This window comes from Podarcis melisellensis (assembly GCF_964234715.1).
Source record: "Podarcis melisellensis genome assembly, chromosome: 1".
NCBI classification, from domain to species: Eukaryota; Metazoa; Chordata; class Lepidosauria; order Squamata; family Lacertidae; genus Podarcis; species Podarcis melisellensis.
Window position 1 is genome coordinate 20,983,440 of NC_138528.1, and position 24,199 is coordinate 21,007,638.

Sequence of the window (24,199 nt, forward strand, 5' to 3'; positions counted from 1 at the left end):
GAAGGGGCTTGACAAAAAAATTGTTTAATTCATTAAGGCCCTGAATTCTTTTTATGTAACAATGTTTGTGCAGCTGGTAGGGAAGACTGGGAACTTCATGTGTTACAACATTCAAATTCTTTAAAGCGTGTTGTACTTTAAAGAACTGGCATGATATGTAATTCTGTCGATTTGAAGGCATAATGCTTCAAGGAGGAAGGAGTCAAATGTGAAACTGCTGATCTTCTAATGGAAACACATAACTTGTCCCTCAGATCAGCCTCCATTCCTGAAGAATTGGAAAGAATCCAATTTAATGCCAGTATTTCAAAAAGGATGCGGGGGGATCCTAGAGATTATAGGCTGGTTAGCTTAACATTTTTCCTGTGAAAACTGGTGGAATTTATTGTTTTGTTTTTTAAAAGTTGAGAAGCATATAATGAACCTTGCTGAAGGAAAGCCAGCATGGCTTCTGAAGGACAAGCCGTTTCACAATGCTATTAGAGTTATTTGGAAGTGTCAGTAAGCATGTTGTAGAACAAACTATTTTTTATGTTGAGTTTAATTCTGCATTTTTTCATTTTTACTGGACTCTTGTGTCATCAACTTTGAGGAGCTGCCAGGCAAGGTGACAGTTTGCAAAACAAACAAATAATAATTTGGGGTCGTCAGTTCTTTGTCATGATAGATTTTAATAGGGTTCCCAATTTTTCCAATGGGCTTCTGCAGCTGTGCCTGTAACATAGGGCAACTTATGTGTTGCCAAAAAGAGGGGGGGGGAGGAATGCATCACACAAAAAGGCGGCCAAAAAAATTAGCGTAAACCTTGCATAGTCTAATTTACATTTATAGATGCACATTTATAAAAAATTACTATAAAAATTACTAGAAACACATCTCACCATAACTGAGAGGATAGTGGCTTGTGGGCCTGCTCAGTCTCCCATCCGGATGCTAATGGCTGATGGGCATCTTCAAAGCCCCTGCTCCTCTTTCTCTAGTTTTTTATTTTTAAACTGGACTACCACAGAGCCTAGGGCTTGCCGATCAGAAGGTCAGCGGTTTGAATCCTGGGACGGGATGAGCTCCCGTTACTTGGTCCCAGCTCCTGCCAACCTAGCAGTTTGAAAGCACCTCAAAGTGCAAGTAGATAAATAGGTACCGCTTCGGCAGGAAGGTAAACGGCGTTTCCGTGCGCTGCTCTGGTTTGCCAGAAGCGGCTTAGTCATGCTGGCTACATGACCCGGAAGCTGTACGCCGGCTCCCTCAGCCAGTAAAGCAAGATGAGCACCGCAACCCCAGAGTCGGTCACGACTGGACCTAATGGTCAGGGGTCCCTTTACCTTTACCTAGGATCAGAGAGCTCTTCATAGGGCCTTCTTGACCTCCCTTGAAATAGAGGGCTGTAAAGTTGGACACATGGCTACCCTACTGTAACAGCAGCTTGATCTGTAGCTATTAGCAGATGATAAAATCTTTCTCCTGCTCTGAAAAGCACAATCCCTGAGGATCAAGCGTCTGTTAAAGGCACAGTTGCAGAAGCCACCTGAACAGTCCTCCTCAAAGCCTAAGGAGTTGGCAGAGTGGTTCAATCTCCTTATGCCTGTGCCTCTGAGGTAATGTATAGTAATGATTTCCAAGGACAGAAAATGGTTTCAAGGTGCTGCTTTTCAGCCTCTCTTTACTAATACGGATGCATCAAGGAATATTTTTGAAACACCTTAATGACTGAGAAACAACTGGAGATAGTCTTAGAGAGATGAAATCATACTAATTATTGCAATAATTGCATTTCACTGTCTGGCCCCATCCTTTCCCTTCCAGAAATCTCCTGTTTGCTGTCTCTGCCTATGTGTCACAGTATAAGAGAAGCTGTTCCGGCCATCTGTCTGTCTTCATGCTTAACTCAAAAACTCTCCATTGTTTCTGGTGTATAATTTAAGCCGTACATTATTTTTTTTGCCAAGATCAACCTGCAAAATGCTCTCGATCGCGCAGGAGAAAATAGCATGCTGTGTCTTCTGGCAGTGCACTTTAGCTACTTGGAACTCACCCCCCCCCCCCTGCTCATCATGTTACTCTCCACATGCCCCTTCTCTCAGTGAAAAACACCGGAGGTGCGGGGAGGGCAAGAGGAGGAGAACAATAGGAAAAGTAAGAGAAAATAACATGGTTCTTTCGTAGGTGAAGCTTGAAGTGACATTCAAATCCATACAGCCATTGTATTAAGAACATTAACAGCCTTGCTGGGTCAGAACAGCAGACACTTAAAGGAAAATGATGTAAGTGCACAGCACTCCAGAGGAGTTCTGCACTCCCTGTTCCTTAATTCTATCAGTGGGGTGAGGACTATTTTAAGGTTACTGGATGCAGCGGAAGATGGGGCTGCTCCCATAACAGCTGGGCAGAAAAGAGAATTCCAGGAAATGCATCTTCACATTCACATCTGTCCAAGGCTACTGATGGGGGAGACTGCTGTTGCATTCATGTTCTGCTTGGGGGATTCCCAAAAACATCTGGCTGGCCACTGTGAGAGCAGGATGCTGGACTAGATTGGCCTCTGGCAGCCGCTTGACTCAGCAGAACTCTGATTACAGGTAAGAACTGCTGCTCCATCAGCCCGTCACATGTCCGTCCAAAGTGTCAGGAGGCTAGCAGGCCAGCCACACGTGAAGCAACCATGAGAAGGGTGACTTGTGTATACAGTGGACACTTGGGTTGCGAACGTGATCCGCGCGGAAGGCACATGCGCAAGCACCGAAACTCAGAAGTAATTGTTTTGGTACTTCTGGGTTCGGCGCAGTGCGCAACCCGAAGCGTCTGTAACCCGAGGTATGACTCTACTGACATAGGCACCCACAGCTCTTCTGTGTAAGGATGGTATTCTGAGTCAGAGTCCTTTCTCAGATGGAGAAATGTGATGTGCATTGGTACATGCACAGGGCTCCTGCACATGGTCACCCAATGTATGGTTGTTAAGGTGGAGATGTAGCAGCAAAGTTTATTAGCAGGAGCCAAGACTAGTCTGTGATGCTCCTCAACCCTCTCATGTGGGCTTTAAGCCCATGATCAAGCAATAGCAAAGCAATGCACACACACTTGGCACTAGACAGGATGCTGGTGGATTAGGTAGTGAGGTTTATCTGCCCACCTCTCCCAGTTGACTCCCCACCAGCTGAAGTTGGGATAGCTATCTGCAAGAAAACAAACCAACCAAACGGCATTCCTGGAATCTGGGGCAACCAAGCTGTTTCCACTGCTATCACGTGACAGTATTAGATCTAATCCAGGCCTATTTAATCCTGCCTGCACTTTTGCCATATCCATCCTGAGCAGGAGGGCTGCAGATGCCACAGTAGTTCTACTCCTCTGCAAAGCCCAGCCAGCACCATAAATGAATTCAATGCACAATATGCAGTTAGGAAGCTGTCCAAATCAAGTCAGACTATTCGTCCATTAAGCCTGATATTTGCTGCTATGCCTATCAGCTACTCACCAGTGTCCCTGAAAAAGATCTTTCCCAGCACCTACAACCTGTTTTTTCCCCCTAAGTGGAAAGGCAGAATTGAGCCTGTAGTCAAAGCATATGTTCTACTATTGAGCTATATATGGTTTCCCCCCAGAACCTGCCCTATTCTTGTAACTAATTTGATTTAAACTGTTTTTAATATTGCATTTTAAAATGGCAAGAATTGGACCTTTTGGTGAAGGACAAGTAACAGTAGATGGATGTGGATTTATTCAAAGTTTGTTGTGCACAAGATCTGAATCTGGCATTTATGGAAAAATGGGCAAATAGGTCACATGAAAGACGGTTACATTAAGAAAATGGAGAATTTAGGAAAATAATGATATTTTATTGAATATGCTTTGACATTTTTACTGCTTCAATTTGCTATTCTATATAGGACATTGTTAAAAAAATAAAATTGTGAAATGGGCTTGGGCGGAGGGGGAATGTTTGTTGGATGCCATTTCTCGTCCCTTCCTTTTCAATAATTAGTAAAATCAATTTTAAAAGTAGCAGTAGTAACAACAACAAGGTGAAGAGACTTCGGCAACTTTTAACGAGAAAAAATACGGGGCCAAACGATTCAGACCGAGACTATGGGCATGAGAGCATAAGTGCTCAGTGTGCAATATCATCCTACTGTTAATCTGTGATTAGCTGAGAGGGACGCGGGTGGCGCTGTGGGTTAAACCACAGAGCCTAGGACTTGCTCGCATTGCTCGGTCCATGCTCCTGCCAACCTAGCAGTGCAAAGTGCAAGTAGATAAATAGGTACCACTCCACCGGGAAGGTAAACGGCGTTTCCGTGCACTGCTCTGGTTTGTCAGAAGTGGCTTAGTCAAGCTGTACGCCGGCTCCCTCGGCCAATAAAGCGATATGAGCGCCACAACCCCAGAGTCAGTCATGACTGGGTCCCTTTACCTTTATGCCTTGGTTACTCAAGCATATGAAGTGCTGAACATTCTCTGAGGATAAAATAAATAAATAAAATATTACAGCCATAATTAAGCAACAGGGGTGGGGAAGAGCCCTTCCTGATAACATAACTCCTTCAAAACTCCACTCAACTTATACCAGAGCAATAAGGCTCATCTAAACCGAGCATCGGATAACAACAACCAGCAGAATCAGATGCCTCATCCTGTGCTTTCCCCCACCCTTCCCATAGAAACACGACCGCCCCAACGCAGCAACCGCAGCCTTCCCGAATGCTGGAGAGGCAACCAGCATGCAGCCTGATAAAAGTTCTGAAGCCCGGCGCTGGGGGATGACGTCACGGCATCATGGCCGCCCCCGTGAGGCTCCCACGTGGTGGGATTTCCCGGAAGCGTCGCTGTGCAGTGTCTGGTGGGATCTTCGCAGGGACTTTTCTCGGCGGGTGCAAACGGTGCTCGCTGGGCCGTTAAACCCGGCAAGCGCGCTGAAGTAGCCTCGGAGGCGAGCGGAGGAAGGAAGGCAAGGATTACTTTTGTGCAGCCGTAGAGATTTGTGTGGTGTAATATATTTATGCATATAGATATTTCAGTGTAAGTCTCTTGGAGACCTTGGGTGACAAGCGACTAATAAGTTCAGCTAATAAGAATAAATACAGTAATAAGAACTTGGAAGGAGATAACCGCGTGGGGCGGGTAGCAGGAAAGGACGGAGGGCAGCTCCCAAAGAAGTAAAATCGAGGTTGCTATTTACTGTTCTTGTAGTTTCATTACCATTTATAAGGCTGCATCCTTAAAAATGCTTGTTATTGCCGGTTTAATGCCTTGCTTTTCCTCTCAGGAGCCTAGAGTGGCATATACCTTCTCTCTCTCTCTCTCTCTCTCTCTCTCTCTCTCTCTCTCTCTCTCTCTCTCTCTCTCTCTCTTTCTTTCTTTCTTTCCTTCCTCTCTCTCCCCTACCCTCCCCCCACTTTAATCTCGCGACAGTAACGGTAAGATTGGTTGAGAAACGGCGGGGGAGGGCGATCAGCTGGGGGTTCGCCCCACTGAGCTTCATGGCGCTGTGGTGGTTTGGAGATTGGTCTCCTCAGCACTTGGAAGTAAATCCCCGGTGATTCAGTTAAACTTCTGAATAAAACGTATTTAGGATGGCTTCCTGGTCAACTGTAAATTCGTGCAGTTGGCTGCGTGTTGGATGCAAGTTCGCAACTTAGTGTTGTTGCGTACCACTTTTACTGGGTGGACTGGCCAATTGGGAGGTTGCTGATTAGCAGAGATCCAAAAGTCTCGCATTATCTGAAAACCGAACACTTACAGTTCATTTCTATTTTTGATTCTTCCTTGTATGCTCACCTGCAAATTGGTTGGGGTAAATAACATTTTCTGTTGTTTATTTGTTTGCTTATTAAAATAAAAATATACCGCTGTATCATAAATATATATCACAGGGGTTTACAATAATATAAAAACATTTTTAAAATATATTTTAAAATCACATTACCTTAGCATAGGTGACAGCCAAATTTGATGTGAACAGCTCTTCTCCCCCCCTCCCGCCCCAAATAAATCATTACATGTACAGTATAGGGTGGAGAAAGATGCAGCTATTTAATTTCCACCTATTGTGCATCTGTTAATGTGGGTACTTCTGCCTTGCTTTCCCAAAGTTGCAGCCCTGTTTTAACAACTGTTTGTTTAAACCTGGATACTGAATCCCACAAAAACTGTAGTTTAGGAATAGGATCGATCTGTTGGACAATTAACCATGTTAAATACTCAGATATTTGAAGTAAGCCACTGAGCGATATCCAGCTGAGTCATACTCTGAGTAGACCCATTGAAACCAGTGGATGTCAGTTATTTAAGTCAGCTTATTTCAGTGGGGCTGTTCTGAGTATGACTAGCATTGAATAAAGGTGTAGAAGCTCACACTTTTATTTCAGCTCCCTAGCCCTATTTGGGGGGGGGGGGGCTAGACCTAGGCGCATGGAAAAATGTACCCCCTTGGCTACCAGATGTAACTGCAGGCATTTCCAAACAGGCACACAAGGTTCTGTGAGTAAGCTGCCATCAGTTACAGAAGCCACTGGGACTGCAAAGATCCAGGTTCAGTTCCCCATTCAATGATGAAGCTTATGGTGTGATGTTGGGTTAGTTGCACACAGTTTGCACGGTCTGCTTCACAGGGCTGTTCCAAGGAGAATAATGGGGAATGGGTAGTATGCATGATAATGTGGGTCCCGTGGAGGAGGGGCAGAATTAAAATAATATATCACATTTTTAAAAAGTTGATGTCATTGTTTCATAGTACAGTGGTACCTCTAGTTAAGAACTTAATTCATTCCGGAGGTCCGTTCTTAACCTGAAACTGTTGATGCTCCACTTTAGCTAATGGGGCCTGGCGCTGCTGTGGCGCGATTTCTGTTCTCATCCTGAAGCAAAGTTCTTAACCTGAGGTACTATTTCTGGGTTAGTGGAGTCTGTAACCTGAAGCGTCTGTAACCCAAGATACCACTGTAAGGGCCATCTAAGTGTCAGACCTGTTGATTAGCATTTGACCTCCTGCTGTAACTTTATTGTGACCATTATGGGACTGGTCAAATGCCTGAGATAGCTCAGTCAGTAGAGCATGAGACCCTTAATCTCAGGTTCATGGGTTCAAGCCCCACGTTGGACAAAAAATCCCAGCATTGCAAATGTATTTTGGATAGTTAAGCTTTTACATCTATCTTCAGTACATTTATTCTATGTTATTGCTATGGCTAGTGGCTGATGCAAATAAATATTATTCTGATTCTGATTCCCTACACTGCAGGGGGCTGGACTAGATGATCCTCGGGATCCCTTCCAACTCTATGATTCTGTGAATGCCCAGCTGTATGTTTAGGATCCTTTATAAGGGAATATGCAGCTGACAGTACAAGGCACCATTTCATTTCATTTCATGTCTTCCCTTTGCAAATTTCAGAAGGAAAAATTGTATTCCTTTTGTACATGTAATCTTCTACCAGCTTTTGAGTCTAATGATTCCAATGCCACAACTGCCAGTTATAGCTTGCGTTGTCCATGCTTGCTGCCTGAAAGTTATTTTTTTTAAAAAATACAGTCACTACCAAATCTGAGAGGATTGTTGTTCAGAACAAAATATGTAGAACCAAATGTTCAAAGAACCAGGAAGAGAACACAAGCCTATGAAGGGCATATTGAGACATGTTTCTGTAGGAGTTGCTCACATGAGTGATTATTCAACTCCCCCCGCCCCCAAGATAAATGTTAACAGTAAAAGTCCTAGTAGCTGTTGTCACTTTTCATATGAATGGACTTAGCAGGCTGGTAAGGACGACTGTAAGGAGAAGGTCTCTGCTTGTTAGCCAATGTAGTGCCCTCTAAATGCTCTTGGACTAGTGGTTAGGGTGTCAGGCTAGGGAGACCAGGGTTCAAATCCCCGCTCACGCATGGTCTGGAATGATTGGAGTTGTAGTCCAAAACATCTGGAATGCATTAGGTTGGGAAACTCTGGTCTAGGGAAAGACAGGGTCTTGGGAGAAGGTAGCATGGCGTGGGAAGCAGGGAAGGACTAGGAAAGGAGAGTGGGAATGGTCTGAATGAACTTAGGGAGGACCCAAGAGGGGAAGAGAAACTAGACTGCTGATTGCATGAAGGAGAGATGCTCATAGCTGGGAGCTGTAGTATCCTTTTTTTCTTTCATCTCTTCCTTTTGTGCAATTTCATGTTATGTACTTTATATAATGGGACGCAGGTGGCGCTGTGGGTTAAACCACAGAGCCTAGGACTTGCCGATCAGAAGGTCAGCGGTTCGAATCCCTGCAATGGGGTAAGCTCCCATTGCTTGGTCCCAGCTCCTGCCAACCTAGCAGTTCGAAAGCACCTCAAAGTGCAAGTAGATAAATAGGTACCGCTCTGGCGGGAAGGTAAACGGCGTTTCTGTGTGCTGCTCTGGTTCCCCAGTAGCGGCTTAGTCATTCTGGCTACATGACCCGCAAGCTGTACACCGGCTCCCTCAGCCAATAAAGCGAGATGAGCGCCGCTACCCCAGAGTCAGTCACGACTGGACCTAATGGTCAGGGGTCCCTTTACCTTTACCTTTACTTTATATAATGAATTTAACTGATAGCCATTTTTGAAATATTTTCCTTTGTTCTTCTTTGAAGGTCAGTCATGAAGCTCAAGCGAGGTTCAAGTAAGTTTAAGACTCCATCCAAGCTTAAGCGAAGAGGCATCAAAGTGACAGGGGCATGGAAGCCCATTGAGATTGACCCAAATCTCTTTGCTGACGAGCAACTTGGAGGTTTAGTATGCTTTGAGGAGCTTACAGATTATAAACTGGTGTCTTCCTCAAAAGCGGGAGAAGAAAATGCCAAGGGGAGAAAATCTACTAGGAGGCCTGGAGAAGAGGAAGAACATAGCACAATTCCCAAAAAGAAGAGGAAGAAGGAGAAAAATCTGGAACAGGAGGTGAGGAGTGGTGATGAACCCAAAGTGAAGGAACTGGTAACAACTGAGCAGGAGGCTGAATGTAAAGAGGCCATCCCTAGCTTTGAGCAAGATGAGAGAGTGGAAGGAGACGCCACAATCCTGAAAAGGAAAGCAAAGAAAAAGAGGAAGAGAGAGTTGAAGAAGAAAACATGTCCTCCCCAAGATGTTGCTGAACCAGCTAAAGCTTCTAAAAAGCCTAAAAACTGGACGGCAGAAGTCCTGTCTTTATCTTCAGGTCAGGAAGTGGACATGTCTGCATGGAAAGGCCTCTTCGTTCCTAAGCCTGTTCTTCAGGCACTGAGTGAATTAGGGTTCAGTGCGCCAACTCCGATTCAGGCCCTGGCTCTGCCTTCTGCGATTCGAGATGGCATGGATGTCCTTGGAGCTGCAGAGACAGGTATAACTCATTGCTACGGTGGTTGTTTTGCTTCCACTGTCCCAGATGTGTTGATTCTGTACCTCCATAAGCACATGATAGAAGCATGGATTTTGGTAATTGAGCACAAAGTACAGTGTGCTGAGAATTTCAGCTTTTTCTTTTGTGGGTGAAAAATATTTGGGTGCAGGGGCTGGTGAAATTGAAGAGGGCCAACAGGACATCAGTGGTGAGGACAGGGCCGGCCCAAGACATTTTACTGCTGTAGGCAAGACCAGCAATGCCCTCTTCCCCACAACAATTAATTTATTATTTTTATTTATTAAATTTATATAACACTCTCCATCATAAGATCTCAAGGCAGTTCACAGAATAAAATACAAGTTAAAAGCAAGAGTGCAAATTTTCAACTTTGAAGCGTGCTTTTTGATTGTAAAATTTTATATGGCAATTTCAGTGTATTAGATTTGTTGGCATCTCTCAGCTAAATTTGGCAGGCATCAAATATGGATTCTTATAACCTGCCAATTGTCAATAACAAATCACAGACAGCTGCACGGGCACTAAGATTCAACTCGTATCTGTGTGTTTGTGTGTTTTTAAATATTCCAATCTGTTCCGAGTTGCTTTGTACTCTCTTTTTCGATCTGTGCTCTGGCTTCTAAGCCACTACGTCTAAAACAAAGCTCTGTGTTTTCCTTATTCACTGTAATGGGGAACTGCAGTGACTATAACATTTCCCCCTTTTTGGCCAAAGTGGATAAAATTTTGAGAGACAAATACTCTTCCGTAATGCAGTGAGCCTGCCAAATTGTGGACCGATAGAGAAATTTTCATGAAGGGCGCCTTTAAAATTTGATGAATCTTAACTAAAGGAAAAGTCTATGACTTTTTTGATGTTCTGGTCGAATTGGATGCAGTTTGCAGGCATAACCACTCCTTCTGAGGGGATGAAGCCTTCTGAATTTCAGAATGAATCATAAGGTGGTGGTAGAAGGTTTATTGGTGGAGTGTGTGAGCTCCCCATGCCCCCTAAGACTTAGGGATTGCAACTTTTCTTCCCTAGGAGAGTGAGAGACCTTTACATTGTGATTGGAGTGCCCTGAGAAAATGATTATCTGTGATTCAAGCCAAGACCTGTCTGTCAACATGACAGATTGCACCCCTTCCCCTTTTGAGCTCTGGGCAACTCCCCTCTCGGTTTTGTTTCATTTTGGTGGGGAGAGATTCGTTCATTTTTTTGGAGAGCTAAAGCTACAGAGCCATTCTGCTGACGTTGCTGAACTACAACTCCCATAATCCTCCACCATTGGCCATGCTGTCTGGGACTTACGAGATTCGTAGTTCAGCAACATCTGGAGGGCTGCAGGTTAACCACCCCTGGCTTATTGAATTGAGAAGGTCTCAACTTTGTTTCCCTTGAATTCACATTATCTCAACACTTACTGAGGGGGAGCATTGGTGTGATAGAAGACATGTCTGCCAGTTCCCTCTTCCCTAGGTGGACTGTCTTCCAGATTCAGAGGCCAGCCTGGGTGAACAACCTTTACCACAAGACCTGGGGGCAGGGACATATGCGCAGGGAGACTTGGTGTGGGGGCAGGGATTAAGAGAGGACCTCCTGTTTGCCAGTTTTCACTTGGGAAAAGTCCCTCCACTCCTTATGAGGGAAACCACTGGGTTAGTGACTTCATATTTCCTACAGAAGGAGTAAAAATGTCAATGGCAGCAACAGAAAATTGCATCACGAGAGATGAGTTGAGTAGAATGCAGTTTGTCCTTGGCCTAGTTTTCATTTCTGTGTGTGGAGAGCGCTGATCAGAGCTGTCAATTAAGACAATTCCTTTTATAGAGCTTTTTCAAAAAGACAGAGAGTAGAATGAAAAATCCAACCAAGTACACATGTTGCACGTCAGTAGCATTACACTACTTTGTATGTTACCTTAGGATAGTGGAAGCCGCAGAGCAGCCTTTGCACACCCAACAACAAGAAGGCCAGAAACCACTGCAATTTTTAATTATTTTTTAAGCACAGCAGCCACTTTGCTTTGCGATGAGTCTTATTACAGACTAGCAGCCTACAAAGGAACCAGTACTTTTTAAGAGTCCAGGCACTTATTTGTTGATTTTAAAAAATATGTATATATTCAAAAGATTTCACAATGATTTATATTTATTAATTACTACTGTTGAAAAGCAACCCACAGTGAAGTGTCTTGGTGAGATAAGCAATGACAGGTGCCTGCTTTAAGAAGCGCCAATTTGACTCATTGTAACTACATATATTTACATGGCTTTAATTAAGAGAGGGAGCCCTGGCTGAGGGATAATGCATATCCTTTGTATCCAGAATTTCTGAGGTTCAATCCTCATCAACTTCAAGGAACAGGAAGCTGCTGAAGTAAAAGAATCCCTTGCCTGAGATCCTGGAAAAGAGCTGGCAGTCAAATAAGAGTAGACAATACCAGACTAATGGGGGGAAATCAGCTGGTTTGGTTTCTTAATTTTAGATTTAAGCTTAGTTTTGATCATTCAACGTGTACAAAATATTAAGAAAATTGGATGACACGAGGTAAAAAAGTTGGATCACTTGATATGGAATTACCTGGCTACACTAGTGTAAGGCAGTTTAGAAAACATTCAGAAAAGAGCAACCTGTTGGATGTTTGACTCTCATTTACACTGTATACAGATGGAGTGTTTCTTGGGGTGTGGGGATGTATGGGGATGGTTTGTTATATGAGTTTTTTAAAAACAAAAATAAAGATGTGTTAAAAAGAAACGGGATGGAGCAAGTCCCCTGTAAAAAAAGGTGCAGAATTGGGGGCTTTTTAGTTTAGGGAAAAGGCAAAGAGAGGCAACATGGTAGAAGTTTATAAAATTATGCACGGAGATAGTGGATAGAGAAATGCCCCCCCCCCCCTTTCTCCTCACACTAGAACTCATCCAATGAAGCTGAATGTTGGAAGATTCAGGACGGGTAAAAGAAAGTGCCTAGTTAAACTCTGGAGCTTAGTTCTGTGGGAGGCAATGATGGTCACCAGCTTGGACGGCTTTCAAAGAGGGTTAGGCAATGTCATGGAGGGCAAGTCTACCAAGGACTGCCAGCCATGTTGTCTAGACTCTGCTTCCACAGTTGGAGGCAGCAATGCTGGAAACCACATTGCGGGGGGGGGGGGGAACGACTCCTGGGTTTGCCAGTTTCTCCCAGGCATCTGGGTGGCTGCTGTGACAAGATGCTGGACTAGTGTGATGGCTTGTGTATGCTCTTCACAATAAGCACCCTTTGCTCACTCAGAGAGGTATTTACAGTTCTTTATTTTACACATGTACAAGCAGCACATTACAATCATGCGTCCGAATCGTCCGGTTCAGATTCGGGGAGTGGTCTTCTCCAGCTTCTCCTCCAACAGAAAAGGCAGGGAAATTTCATGGGACGTCTCTGATCCTTGTCTTTTAACCCTCTCCTTTCCTGTGTAGACGGCACAGGGACAGGCTCTCCATCTGTTCCTGAACTTCCTGTGCGGTTCTGGGGCTCTGCTTCAGCATCAGAGAGCCTTTCCGCCTCCTGGCTCTCTCCCTCTTCCCCATCTGTCACTTCCTCTCTATCTCCCTCTGACTGTTCCCACTTCCCAAAGGCGTTCCCTGGCAACCCCATGAGAACTAGGTGGGCCATTGGCCTGATCCAGCAGGCTCCTCTTGTGTTCCTAGGTTTCTAACCTGTGTTTCATTTGTCCATGTTTAGGAAGTGGTAAGACTCTTGCTTTCGCCATTCCGATGATCCATTCCATTCTGCAGTGGCGCAAGTCAACAGGACTGGCAAGTGGAAGGGACAGCCCGCTTGACGAAGGAGAGGACGGTGAGGATGAGGTACCCAAGCAGGATGAGAGTGTGGATATAGGAGGCTTGAGCCCTGATGGAGGTGAAGATAGTGGCGATGACGATGGCGACGGTGACAAGTCTTTGGCAGCAGGAAACCTGAAGGTGTTGGAGGGTGCAGAACGTGATCTGGGTTCCCCAAAACCTAATACTGCTGCACATAAAAACAATCCTCTTCTGGGATTGGTCTTGACTCCTACAAGAGAACTTGCTGTCCAAGTGAAGCATCACATTGATGCGGTGAACAGATTCACAGGTAATCTCAATTCCTGGTAATCATAGAATTGGAAGGGACTCCAAGGGTCCAACCTTCTGCAATGCAGCAATCTCAACCAAAGCCCCCATGACAGACGGCCATCCATCAATGCTATTGTTGTGGTTATTATTTCATTTGTGAAGCACTTCCTATAACGCATCTAGAAGTGATTCTACAATGCAGGGAAGAGAGATGAGACAATAGCATATATAAAATCAGTTTTTATTTTCATCGAACATACATATAAACGTCTGTCTCCCATTACTTACTTTGCTGCTGAAGTACATTGCTTCAGTTTCCCTTTCCTAAAATGGAAACATGCTCTGCAGAGAAAGTTTCCTACAGTTTTCTGTCTTCTCTGTAGGGAAAGCACAAACTATGGTACTGGTATGCACAATCAGTTTACTGAGAAAATCCTTGGTCCCCCCCCCCTTTTTCTTTTTTGAAATGCAGCTTTCTAGCCTTCCTTGCTGTGAGGCTGTGTTTGAAGGTGTCTGGGCATGGCCTGTGGACATCTGAGAACCCAGAGAGGTAGTTGAGTAAGAAGTCCAGTGATTGCTGGTGGCGCTTCAATGACCTGCCCGGTTCATTTTCTCACACAACTAGAAAGCCAAGATAAATTATTCAAAATAAGAGTGGTTGTTATTTGCATAATTTATACAGGTTGAGAATTCCACCTTTTTTTGGGGGGGGGCTCAGCATCGCATCAGTAAGGATTTTTAAAATTATACACTACTAGGAGGAGCGCACACCATCTTGAATACGGGATAAATGCTGTTTTGGAGACGCAGGTCATCTTTGTAGTTCGTTGGTTTTTTTAAAAAAAACATTGGGAAATACTTTTGTGGAGGCTTGTTGCGCCTAAAAAGAGGGGAAGTAAATCCAGTGATTTCTTACAAATATGGTACAGCATCTCATGCTGGAAAATTTTATGAAATATAGCTACAACAGCGCTCCAGGGACCTTAATGTCCTATTGGTCTTCTGTCTTTTAGGCATTAAGGCAACCATTCTTGTTGGAGGAATGGCCCCTCAGAAGCAGCAGCGAGTTCTGAAAAGGAAGCCTGAGATTGTAATCGCGACCCCGGGGCGCCTGTGGGAGCTAATACAGGAGAAGCAGCCACATCTCTCAAACCTGCGGCAACTCAGGTACTCAAGATCCCTTTTCTAATATGTCTTCCTTCTCCAAAGGAGCAAATACTATCTGGGCATTTTTAAGATCATCAATGCTAAAGAACTTCCTGCTTAAGCAATAGTACAGAGGTAGTCAATTTATCACCCTCCAGATGTTGTTGGACTACAGCTCCCATCAGCCCTGACTGTTGGTGGTTCTCACTGGGGCTGATGGGATTTGGAGTTCAGCAACACCAAGGGCACCATGGTTAGCCACCTCTGCAGTAAACACTTTGCAGGATCTTTCAGGGGTTTCCCTTGAAGTTCACAGTTGCTGCTTTGAGAATCGGGGGACACTTATGCATGCTTGATGTTGCACTTGGACTGCTTAGCTCTGCTGCACCTGCCTGAACATACTGTGGCTCATTCAGATGAACAGCAGAGACCATAAAGCTACTATAGAACAATTGAGGTGGGTGGAGGATGGAAACGGTTTCCATAATTGGCCTGACATACCAGATTTTCTCCTCTACCCAGCTCATGCCACGTTTCAAAGCAAATATCCAGGCACTGGCAAGTGGTGACCAGTATTAGAAATCAGCCAGGTGCCAGGTGCAATTTGTGACTGCTGTGGGTCCAGCTGTGATCACCTGGAGATCTCTGGGGAAAGCAAAATGTCACTTAGGGAAGGATCTGAAATATTTTCCTTGAAGCCTGAATTTGTTGTATTCCGGATTGCTTTATTTGATGTTTCAATATGCTGTATACCATTTTGAGACTTGTTCTTTAAAATATAAAGCGGTATAGAAATGAACAAGATGATGATGAGGATGATGATTACAAATCCCATTGAAAAGAAATGGCGCCTAGACATTCCACGGTGGCAACCACAACCTACATTTAAGGTTTCATTTGTGGGTTAGCAGAAGTGGCAGCAGTTTCACCCAGGTTCCTCCTGGGCCCAGACTACAGCTCATTCCCAGTTGCGGAGTTTCACGCTCCGGCACCGGGGGGCGGGGCTGGCATGCGTCCTGGGGTGGGGCACGCCGCCCTTAGGGGTGTGGTGTGCATCCTGGGGGTGGGGGGCACTGCCTGCGGGGGCAGGGCACCCAACACGGGCAGGGGGGCAGCCGCAATGGCACCCTGCCGGGATTGCGCTGCTGGGGGCGGTGCGCTCCCCCTGCACTCCTCTTCCTCCACCAGTGCTCATTCCTCCCTTGGTGCGCCAAGCAGTGGTGGCAGAAGGAATCCCTCCATTGTCAGTGCCCGGCACGCCAAGGGAATAATGACCTCCACTGGCCACAGTGCTGATGGAACCTGTTCTACCAGATGCTGGCAACAGAGAGTCCCTCTGCCACCAATGCGCTAAGGGAATAACGATCTGCATCAGCTCTGGCACGGTCAGGAGTGGTGGCGGCAGTTTCACCCACAGTCTACCGTCGGGTGAAGGTGCCTCATGCTCTGGCCCTCAAACCAGTCCTGGGAGATGCATTGATACACCAGGCCTAGCAGTCGTCACTTTGCGACAACAAAGTCCTTGAATTTGCTGGTGCAAATTCCATCAGACTTTTGTTTCCTTGCACCTTGGTTTCCCACTTTGGTATCTATGCAAGCCTACGGAATAAGAATTGGCTTGTGGTTCTGTTTACGCACCGCAGGCCATTGTTCTTTTCTGTGTGCGCCATAGCAGCTAGGGCTCTTTTGAAGCGTGTCGGATCTCCTCTTATCTCAAAACGAAACACTCTTAAAACTGTCTCTCGCGTCCGTCTGACAGGTGCCTGGTGATCGACGAAGCGGACCGGATGGTGGAGAGGGGGCATTTCGAGGAACTCTCTCAGTTGCTGGAAATGCTGAGCGACTCGCAATATAACCCAAAACGCCAGACGTTTGTCTTTTCTGCCACCCTGACTTTGATCCACCAGGCTCCGACTAGGGTTCTCCACAAGAAGAGAGCTGTCAAAATAGACAAGAAGACCAAGCTGGAAATGCTGATGGGAAAAGTTGGCATCAAGGGCAAGCCCAAAGTGATAGACTTGACCAGGAAAGAGGCCACCGTGGAGACTCTCACCGAGACCAGGATCCACTGCGATACAGAGGAGAAAGACTACTACCTGTACTATTTCCTCCTTCAGTACCCAGGCAGAACCATGGTTTTTGCAAATAGTATAGATTGCATCAAGCGGCTCACTGCCCTCCTGACGATATTGGACTGCGACCTCCTGCCTCTTCATGCAAACATGCACCAAAAGCAAAGGCTGAAAAACCTGGAGAGGTTTGCTGAACGCCCCAGGTCTGTTTCTATCTCTCTTTCTCTCTCTCTCTACCCCCCCTGGTTTATTTTATCTATTAAGATCATGCCGCTTTTCAAAAGTAGATTGCTTGAATTGACAAAAACACAATGAGAAGATGAACGGAGTAATACGCCGCAGCACAATTAGCAAGTAAACGCTGAAAAACTTACCAGAATTTAAAGCTGGGTGAAACTTTTAAGGGGAAAAGTAATAATGACTTGCCTAAAGCTTAAAACGGAGGGATTCAGTTTGGGAAGGAGTTCTTTGTGGGAAGCATGGGGGCTGCAGTAGAGAAGGCCCTGTCTTAAGTGCCAACCAGCTACACCTGCAGCGGAGGTAGGACACAGAGCAAGGCCTTTGATATTGAACACAGTTGAGTGACAGGATCCAATAGCGTGGTCTCCGTTACCCATGCTCTGCTAACTTCCTGTGCAGATTGCTGCAGTGCATTCTACATGGGGCTTCCCTTGAAGATGGTCCAGAAGCTGCAGCAGTTTAATGCAACAGCTGTGGGCACTGCAGAGCTGCCAGAGAAGGGCACATCGCTCCAATTTTGAGAGCACTACACTGGGTGCTGGGGAGCTACTGGGCCCAATTCTAGGTGTTGGAACTAGTGTGCAAGGCCTTAAATGGGTACTTGAAGAAGTCATATTCTCCATATGCCTCAACCCATAATTTGCAGTGGAGGGCGGACACCCTGAAAGCAGTATGGCTGTTGCAAGTGGCAAAGAGGATGAGAGTGCAGAAGAGGGCTTTCTCTGTAGTGGCCCACCACGTTCAGAACCCCTCCTGGAGGTAATGGTGCAGTCCTCATCCCCTAACTGTACTTGGGAGGAATTCGAAGACAGTTCTATTTGTCCAGGCCTTTGGGAGGGGATTGGCATTTTTAGGCCGTGGGGTATCAGACTTTCATTTTAATTGTTGTGTCCTGGATACTCTGACTTGATGCTGTGAACTTCCTTGGGGACTCTTCAGGGAGGAATGTCGAGCTGTGAATTAAATAAAGAATAGGAGGTGGACCTTCAAAGACCTTTAGGGCTTTATCAGTAAGAATGGGAACATTTATTGATTGATTTGATCTCAGTGCGGTTCACAGAATAAAATACAGAATAATTAAAAACAAAACAGCGAAACAGTAACACACACACCCTTCCCACAGGCACATTTAAAAGGCTGTAGAATATTAATCAGCCCAAGGCCTGGTTGAACAGAAACGTTTTCTCTTGGTGCCTAAAAAATAATAATAATAATAATAATAATAATAATAATAATAATAATAATAATAATAATAATTTTTTTTAAAAAAAATTATTTATATCCTGCCCTCCCCAGCCAAAGCTGGGCTCAGAGCGGCTAACCACAGTAAAAATAGCGCAATTTACATAAAATCACATCAATTAATTAAAATACATTCTAAAATCAATTCAGAATCAAATTAATGGCAACCATTGGGCTAGAGTTCTATGGGGATTACAGAAGTGTGCTTTGGCCAAAGGCCTGGTGGAACAGCTCTGTCTTGCAGGCCCTGCGGAAAGATGTTAAGTCCCACAGGGCCCTAGTCTCTTGTGACAGAGCGTTCCACCAGATCGGGGCCATGGCCGAAAAAACCCTGGCTCTGGTTGAGGCCAGCCTAACCTCCCTATGGGCTGGGATCTCCAAGTTGTTTTTGTTTGAAGACCATAAGGTCCTCCATGGGACATACCAGGAGAGGCGGTCCCGTAGGGGCGAGGGTCCTAGGCCGTATAGGGCTTTAAAGGTTAAAACCTGATCCTGTACTCCACCGAGAGCCAGTGCAGCTGGTATAGCACCGGGTGAAGGTGAAGGCAAACCTCCCTGGAAGAACATACCACAATTGGGGAGCCACTACAGAGAAGACCTGTTCTCGTGTTGCCGCCCACACGAAGAAGGGCCTCAGATGCTGAACACAGTCCGGGATGGTTTACAGGGGGAGAGGCAGCCCTTGAAGTATTGCAGTCCTGAGCATTTGAATCGCTCCCACAAACAAAACTACCAACCAGTGCAGACAAAGCGAGAATCTATGATGTGTAGTCGTCACACACACTGTACAGCTTTGATTAACGGCTAGTCGTCCTGGAGGACTGACTAGAGAAGGGGTGAGAGCTAGCGGGCCTCAACTTCACACATGAAAGTCGGCATCACACAGTGTTTTGCGGCTTCACACGCAGGGTGTGTACTCCACCTTTCTTTTGCCTCTAGGGTGACAACTATAGAGCCAGGCGGCAGCAGCACCTCCCTCAGGGCCACTGGAATTGGGTCAGGCATCTCTCCCCCCCCCCCCCCGACTCCTAATGCACAGGACAGCTATTCTGTGCAGGGGAATAAGCAAACTTAACGTGAGTTGGAGCGACTGACGTGGGTTGGATGTTTGGTTTCCTTAGCAAATGCTGCTCAAGGCAGCGAGCAGCAGTAACGTACTCCTGCAATCAAATGATAAATTGCAATGAAAAGAAAAAGATACAAAGTAAAAAAAAAAACCCAAGGCAGGTAAAACTTTATAAAACACAAATTACACTTATTTACATAGTGTGGGTAGGAGAACTGAAAATAATGCCAATATATTTCACATCTGGTTTCAGATAGTACATGGGTAGACGAGTCTAAAAAGCCCAGAACTCTAGCTGCTATGGTGGCTCAGTTACCAGAAGTAGTTTATTTAGCATTAACTATGGATGTTTATGGGATGCGGGTGGCGCTGTGGGTTAAACCACAGAGCCTAGGACTTGCCGATCAGAAGGTTGGCATTTCGAATCCCCACAACGGGGTGAGCTCCTGTTGCTCGGTCCCTGCTTCTGCCAACCTAGCAGTTCGAAAGCAGGTACCACTCCGGCGGGAAGGTAAATGGCATTTCCGTGCGCTGCTCTGGTTTGCCAGAAGCTCCTTTGTCATGCTGGCCACATGACCCAGAAGCTGTACACTGGCTCCCTCGGCCAATAAAGAGAGATGAGCGCCACAACCCCAGAGTCTGTCACGACTGGACCTAATGGTCGGGGTCCCTTTACCTTTACCTTATGGAACTTTATACTTGATTCTGACCAAACTAAGCCTCCTAGAGCATGATTTGCATCAGGAGGCTTAGTTTGGTCAGAATCAGGTATATGTGTCAAGAGCTATCGCTAAATATATCGCTTCTGGTAGATGAGCGCCCGTAGCATAGCTGTCAACGTTTCCCTTTTTTTAATGGGAAATTCCCTTATTCCGAATAGGATTCATCGCAAGAAAAGGGGGAAAACGACAGCTATGCACCGTAGCTGCTAGAGGGCCATGAAAATTTGTGTCCAGGGCTTTTTCAGAGCTTGGGAGCAGCCGTCAAGAAGGCTCTCTACTGAACATTTGCCCTGTGTGCTTCAGATGCCTCTCCCAAAAATCTTAAAACCTGTGCAGGCTGACATGGAAGAAGCCTTTCAGATAACCTTGCTCCCAAGACTTGCAGGCGAAAACCAGCAGTCTGACTTGTAACCGGAAACAAACCAGTAGCCCCTGAAGGTTTCTCCACCCATCCTTCACAGGCTAAATAAAGCAGTCTTAAATAGATAGGTTATCTTCTTTTTTGTCTTTCTTTTCATTCTGCAGTACTTATGACACAGGCCTGTTTTGCTTATGTTACTGTATCTGGCCTTCTGGTAATACTGAATTCAGTGTTAATGCACTTTAGGGAGCTCTCCCCCCCCCTCCTCTTTCCTTAATAAAACAACCATTGTCTCCACTTCTGCAATTTCAGCTGTGCCCTCTTGACAACAGATGTTGCCGCTCGTGGTCTTGACATTCCTCACGTGCAGCATGTCATACATTACCAGGTACCAGAACAAAATGTACTTCTGTTCTCTGTTCATGAATTTGTAATACATTGATGGCTGGCGGTAAATTGAAGACCACAAGCAATCTTCGTGGCCTGTCTTTGGGTTGTAACACAGAAGAAGAAAGAGAGGCATGGTGGATTGGTTTAAATCAAGATGATTTCAGTTACCAGGGAGGCAGGGAAGCTGATTTAAATAATTGATTTAAGGGGGATTGAAAATCAAGTTTTCCATTTATACTTCAAGGTGCAAATTTAGCTCTTATTGCAACTGAATAGGTTATTATTTACACTGTGTTTTAATTCTTAAAGCCAAGGTGTTGTGTCTGTTTGTTGCACTGTATATAACAAAGGTGCACTCCTCCATTGCCTTCCAAGACAGATGTCAACAATATAATTTATATGTTTTCCATTCTTCTACCTATAGATGGACTGTCATTAAAATAATCCCATGTAGGTTCTCAAGACTGGTAGTCTGTTAGGTACACTTAACAGAATGTAGGAACAGACACACTTGGACCTCCTTTCTGTTGCTCCTTTCTTCTTTCTTCTGCTGTTGCTCAGCCCTGCAGAAATGATTTTTGTTTGTTTAGTAGCATTGTTTGTAACTGTGGCGTGTGCCAACCAGCCTCTCGTTTCAGATATCTCTGACATTTCTGGGCTTGCACATAATTGTGGAATCCAATATCTCCCAAGAGTTAGCGCACATTGAGATAAACTGAAACAGTGCCATAGTAGGTGTGAAATTGCTTGCTGCTGGGGAGCGTTATGTGTTGTTCTCTTTTTGTGTACTTCAGACCCGTTCCCACAGAAGTGCTTAATCTCTTTCGCTGTTGCAGGTTCCTCGCACCTCTGAGATTTACGTGCACAGAAGCGGCAGGACCGCCAGAGCTGCCAATGAGGGCCTGAGCTTGCTTCTGATTGGCCCAAGCGACATGATGAATTTCAAAAGGATTTACAAGACGCTGGAGAAGAACGAAGAGCTTCCTTTTTTCCCCGTCGAAACAAAATGCATGACGGCAATCAAGGTGAAATAGATATTTCCTTTGAAAGTAGTGTGTTCGTGGTTTTTATTTTATTTCTCAACCGCAGCGCTTTCCACAGTTGCTCAAGGCTTTGTAACAGTTCCTAACACCTGATTTTGGAACTTGGTTGGGAAGTGAGATCTGGAACAGTGGTTCTGACAGAGATGGCTGTTCATGAGCCAAGCTTGCTGTAAATTTTTTGTTTTAAAAAATGCTTCTAGCAAGTGGGCTGGTGGAGAAGTGATCCATCCCTTCTCTGCCACTCAACATATTAGCCCGCATTAATGTCCTGGTCACCTGTGACAAGTTGTTGAAAGCAGGGTGGCATAAAGTTGGGTATAGAATCATAGAATTGTAGAATTGGAAGGGCTTCCACTAGTCATCTAGTCCAAACCCCTGCAATGCAGGAATCTAAACCAAATCATCCATGACAGATATGTGCTGCTCTACTCGAGTAGAGCCAGGGTTCAGCTTCTTCAGTGCTCATCTCTCCTTTAGATCTTGCCAGCCAGGGTTGGAAGACCAGAAAAGAAGACATTATGTTATCACAAGTAGAGGAAAGACAAGAGGAGAGCAGGAGTTATGTGGAGACATTAAAATCAAAGCTGTTTTTAATGAGCTTAGTTTTCAGTAGTTGATTGCAGGTAATGAATGTTTTTCAGGACTAATTTTTCCTTTATTTGGCTGCTTAAGAATTTCAAATTGCTCATCACCCTGCTGTCACTTCTGCGGCTTTAATAATTTAATCCCTTATTAAATATGGAATATAGGCATAGATAAATCACCATGTCCCATTTGCAGACTTGCGTGGGACTTTCTTTGGTGCCTACATTCTAAGCTCTTAATGTTGGCAGTGCCCTGCCAGATCTCATTTTTCATCTAGAACATTCATCTAGCAGAATGGTTGAATTAAAATGTGTTGAAAGCTAAGGGCAAAAGACTTTGTGAATTGCTCTGGTGGTTCCGATATAACTTAGTGGAGCATAATCGCTTCCATTGCTTTGCATTGTAGAAAAGGCTTTGTTTTGAGGTGGTAGCTTGCTCCATCCCAAATGTTTTGGGTAACAAAATAGAGGAAGCAGCAGTAGTCTTACAAATAATTTCCCAATCTTTTTATTAATAATTGCAGTTGAATAAAAGTCCAGTTAAACCACCGAAACATAGGATATGTTTATATGCACAGAGCTTGGTTGACTTAAGTTACACTGTACCCAAACTTCTTAAGGCAAGCTTGTACATCACCATGTTACAAGTGGAAGATAACTAATTGTTGTCATTGGGGAAAGCTTTTCTAATTCAGAATTGTTGGCTTCCTCCTTCCCCATTTGAGTCTGCTGATGTTCCATAAAAGACCAATGTAAGGCATGTTGGAGCTTAAGTTCAGCGTACTTAGACCCCCTTTCCATTTTGGCCTAATGGCAGTCCTGCAAAACAAGGTAGCCGGACAAACTAGCCCATGATTTACCCAGGATCACCCAGTGAACTTTGCAACTGAATGCCAGTTCCAACCCAGGTGGTCTCCTCATTCCAAGTCAGCTTGACCCCTTTGTAAGCCAGTAATGTTTGTAGACTGAGGTCCAAGGGTTACTTTACAAACCATCACCTTGAATTATGTCCAGAAGATAACAGGGATGGCAAAATTTAGGGAGTAATGGTTAGCCTAGGGTCCCATGAGTTCATTAGAATTAGTGAATTCCTTACAAAGGCAAAGTGTGTGGAAGCTTTTTCATCTCCCCTGCTATTATGAGAGAAGCAATCTAACAAGGTGATGGGCAGGTAATTAAAATATTAATAATGATAATAATAACAATGGCCAGAGATATCCACAGACCTGTACCATCTATTTGTTGAAGAAAAAGCAATTGTGAAAGACCCACCCAGTGAAAACAGTGCCACGTCTAACTTAGCCCTTGTATTGCCTTTGTCCATGTACTGCTTTGAGTGCCCACATCCTGTCCCTGCATAACCTCACTGTGCTTCGTTGCAGGAGCGGGTGAACTTGGCAAGAAAGATTGAGAAGGTGGAATATTTCAACAGCCGAGCGAAGCAGCACAACTCATGGCTCCAGCAAGCTGCAGAAGCGCTGGAGCTTGATTTAGATGATGATGAACTAATAGGCAAGTAGCAGTTTGTGTGTGTGTGTGTGTGTGTGTGTGTGTGTGTGTGTGTGTGTTTGTGTGTTTGGGATTGGGAGGGAGGAACCACCCCGAGAAAGGTGTAATAAGGGGCATATCTCCTGGATGCAGCAATGAAGGCAATAACCTGGGTACTCTCACACATCTAAAGAGCTCTATTTATGGACTCTTGTATTTATCTAAAATGCATTTGGAAAATGTTTGAGGTTGTATACAAGTTGGGCAGTGGGGGGAGAGCAGGTAAGGCATAAACTTCATTCAGACTCAGCAAGAGTGGGCACACCTTAGTGCCAGTTCAGACATTCAGAAAAAGAAAAAGCTGCAAACCTCAGTAATGCCAGCCTCATATTTTAATGCTTCCTGAAGGATCAATGCACTTGGAGTCCAAGTGT

The 24,199-nt window shown here is 44.9% G+C and overlaps 1 protein-coding gene and 1 long non-coding RNA gene across 6 annotated transcripts; one reads left to right on the forward strand and one right to left on the reverse strand.

The window, feature by feature from the left end:
* The first annotated feature begins 4,502 nt into the window (after positions 1 to 4,502).
* Positions 4,503 to 23,825, forward strand: DDX24 (DEAD-box helicase 24). Of its 5 annotated transcripts, none has more exons than XM_081910858.1 (8): positions 4,503 to 4,837; positions 8,595 to 9,316; positions 13,041 to 13,430; positions 14,425 to 14,578; positions 16,317 to 16,832; positions 20,573 to 20,648; positions 21,487 to 21,675; positions 23,660 to 23,825. In XM_081910858.1, exons 1-8 carry the CDS (start codon positions 4,719 to 4,721, stop codon positions 23,795 to 23,797), a joined length of 2,304 nt encoding a protein of 767 aa, XP_081766984.1. In that variant the 5' UTR covers positions 4,503 to 4,718; the 3' UTR covers positions 23,798 to 23,825. The 5 variants fall into 5 exon arrangements, with proteins under 5 accessions (XP_081766984.1, XP_081766987.1, XP_081766985.1 ...); XM_081910861.1 differs by having other exon boundaries at positions 4,833 to 4,945; positions 23,660 to 23,823; XM_081910859.1 differs by lacking the exon at positions 4,503 to 4,837 and adding an exon at positions 4,982 to 5,016 and having other exon boundaries at positions 23,660 to 23,823.
* Positions 13,864 to 16,330, reverse strand: LOC309373173. Its single transcript, XR_014169796.1, has 2 exons — positions 16,196 to 16,330; positions 13,864 to 14,032 (listed from the first exon to the last, which is right to left on the reverse strand). It is a non-coding gene; the product is annotated as an uncharacterized lncRNA (long non-coding RNA).
* Positions 23,826 to 24,199: the final 374 nt, after the last annotated feature.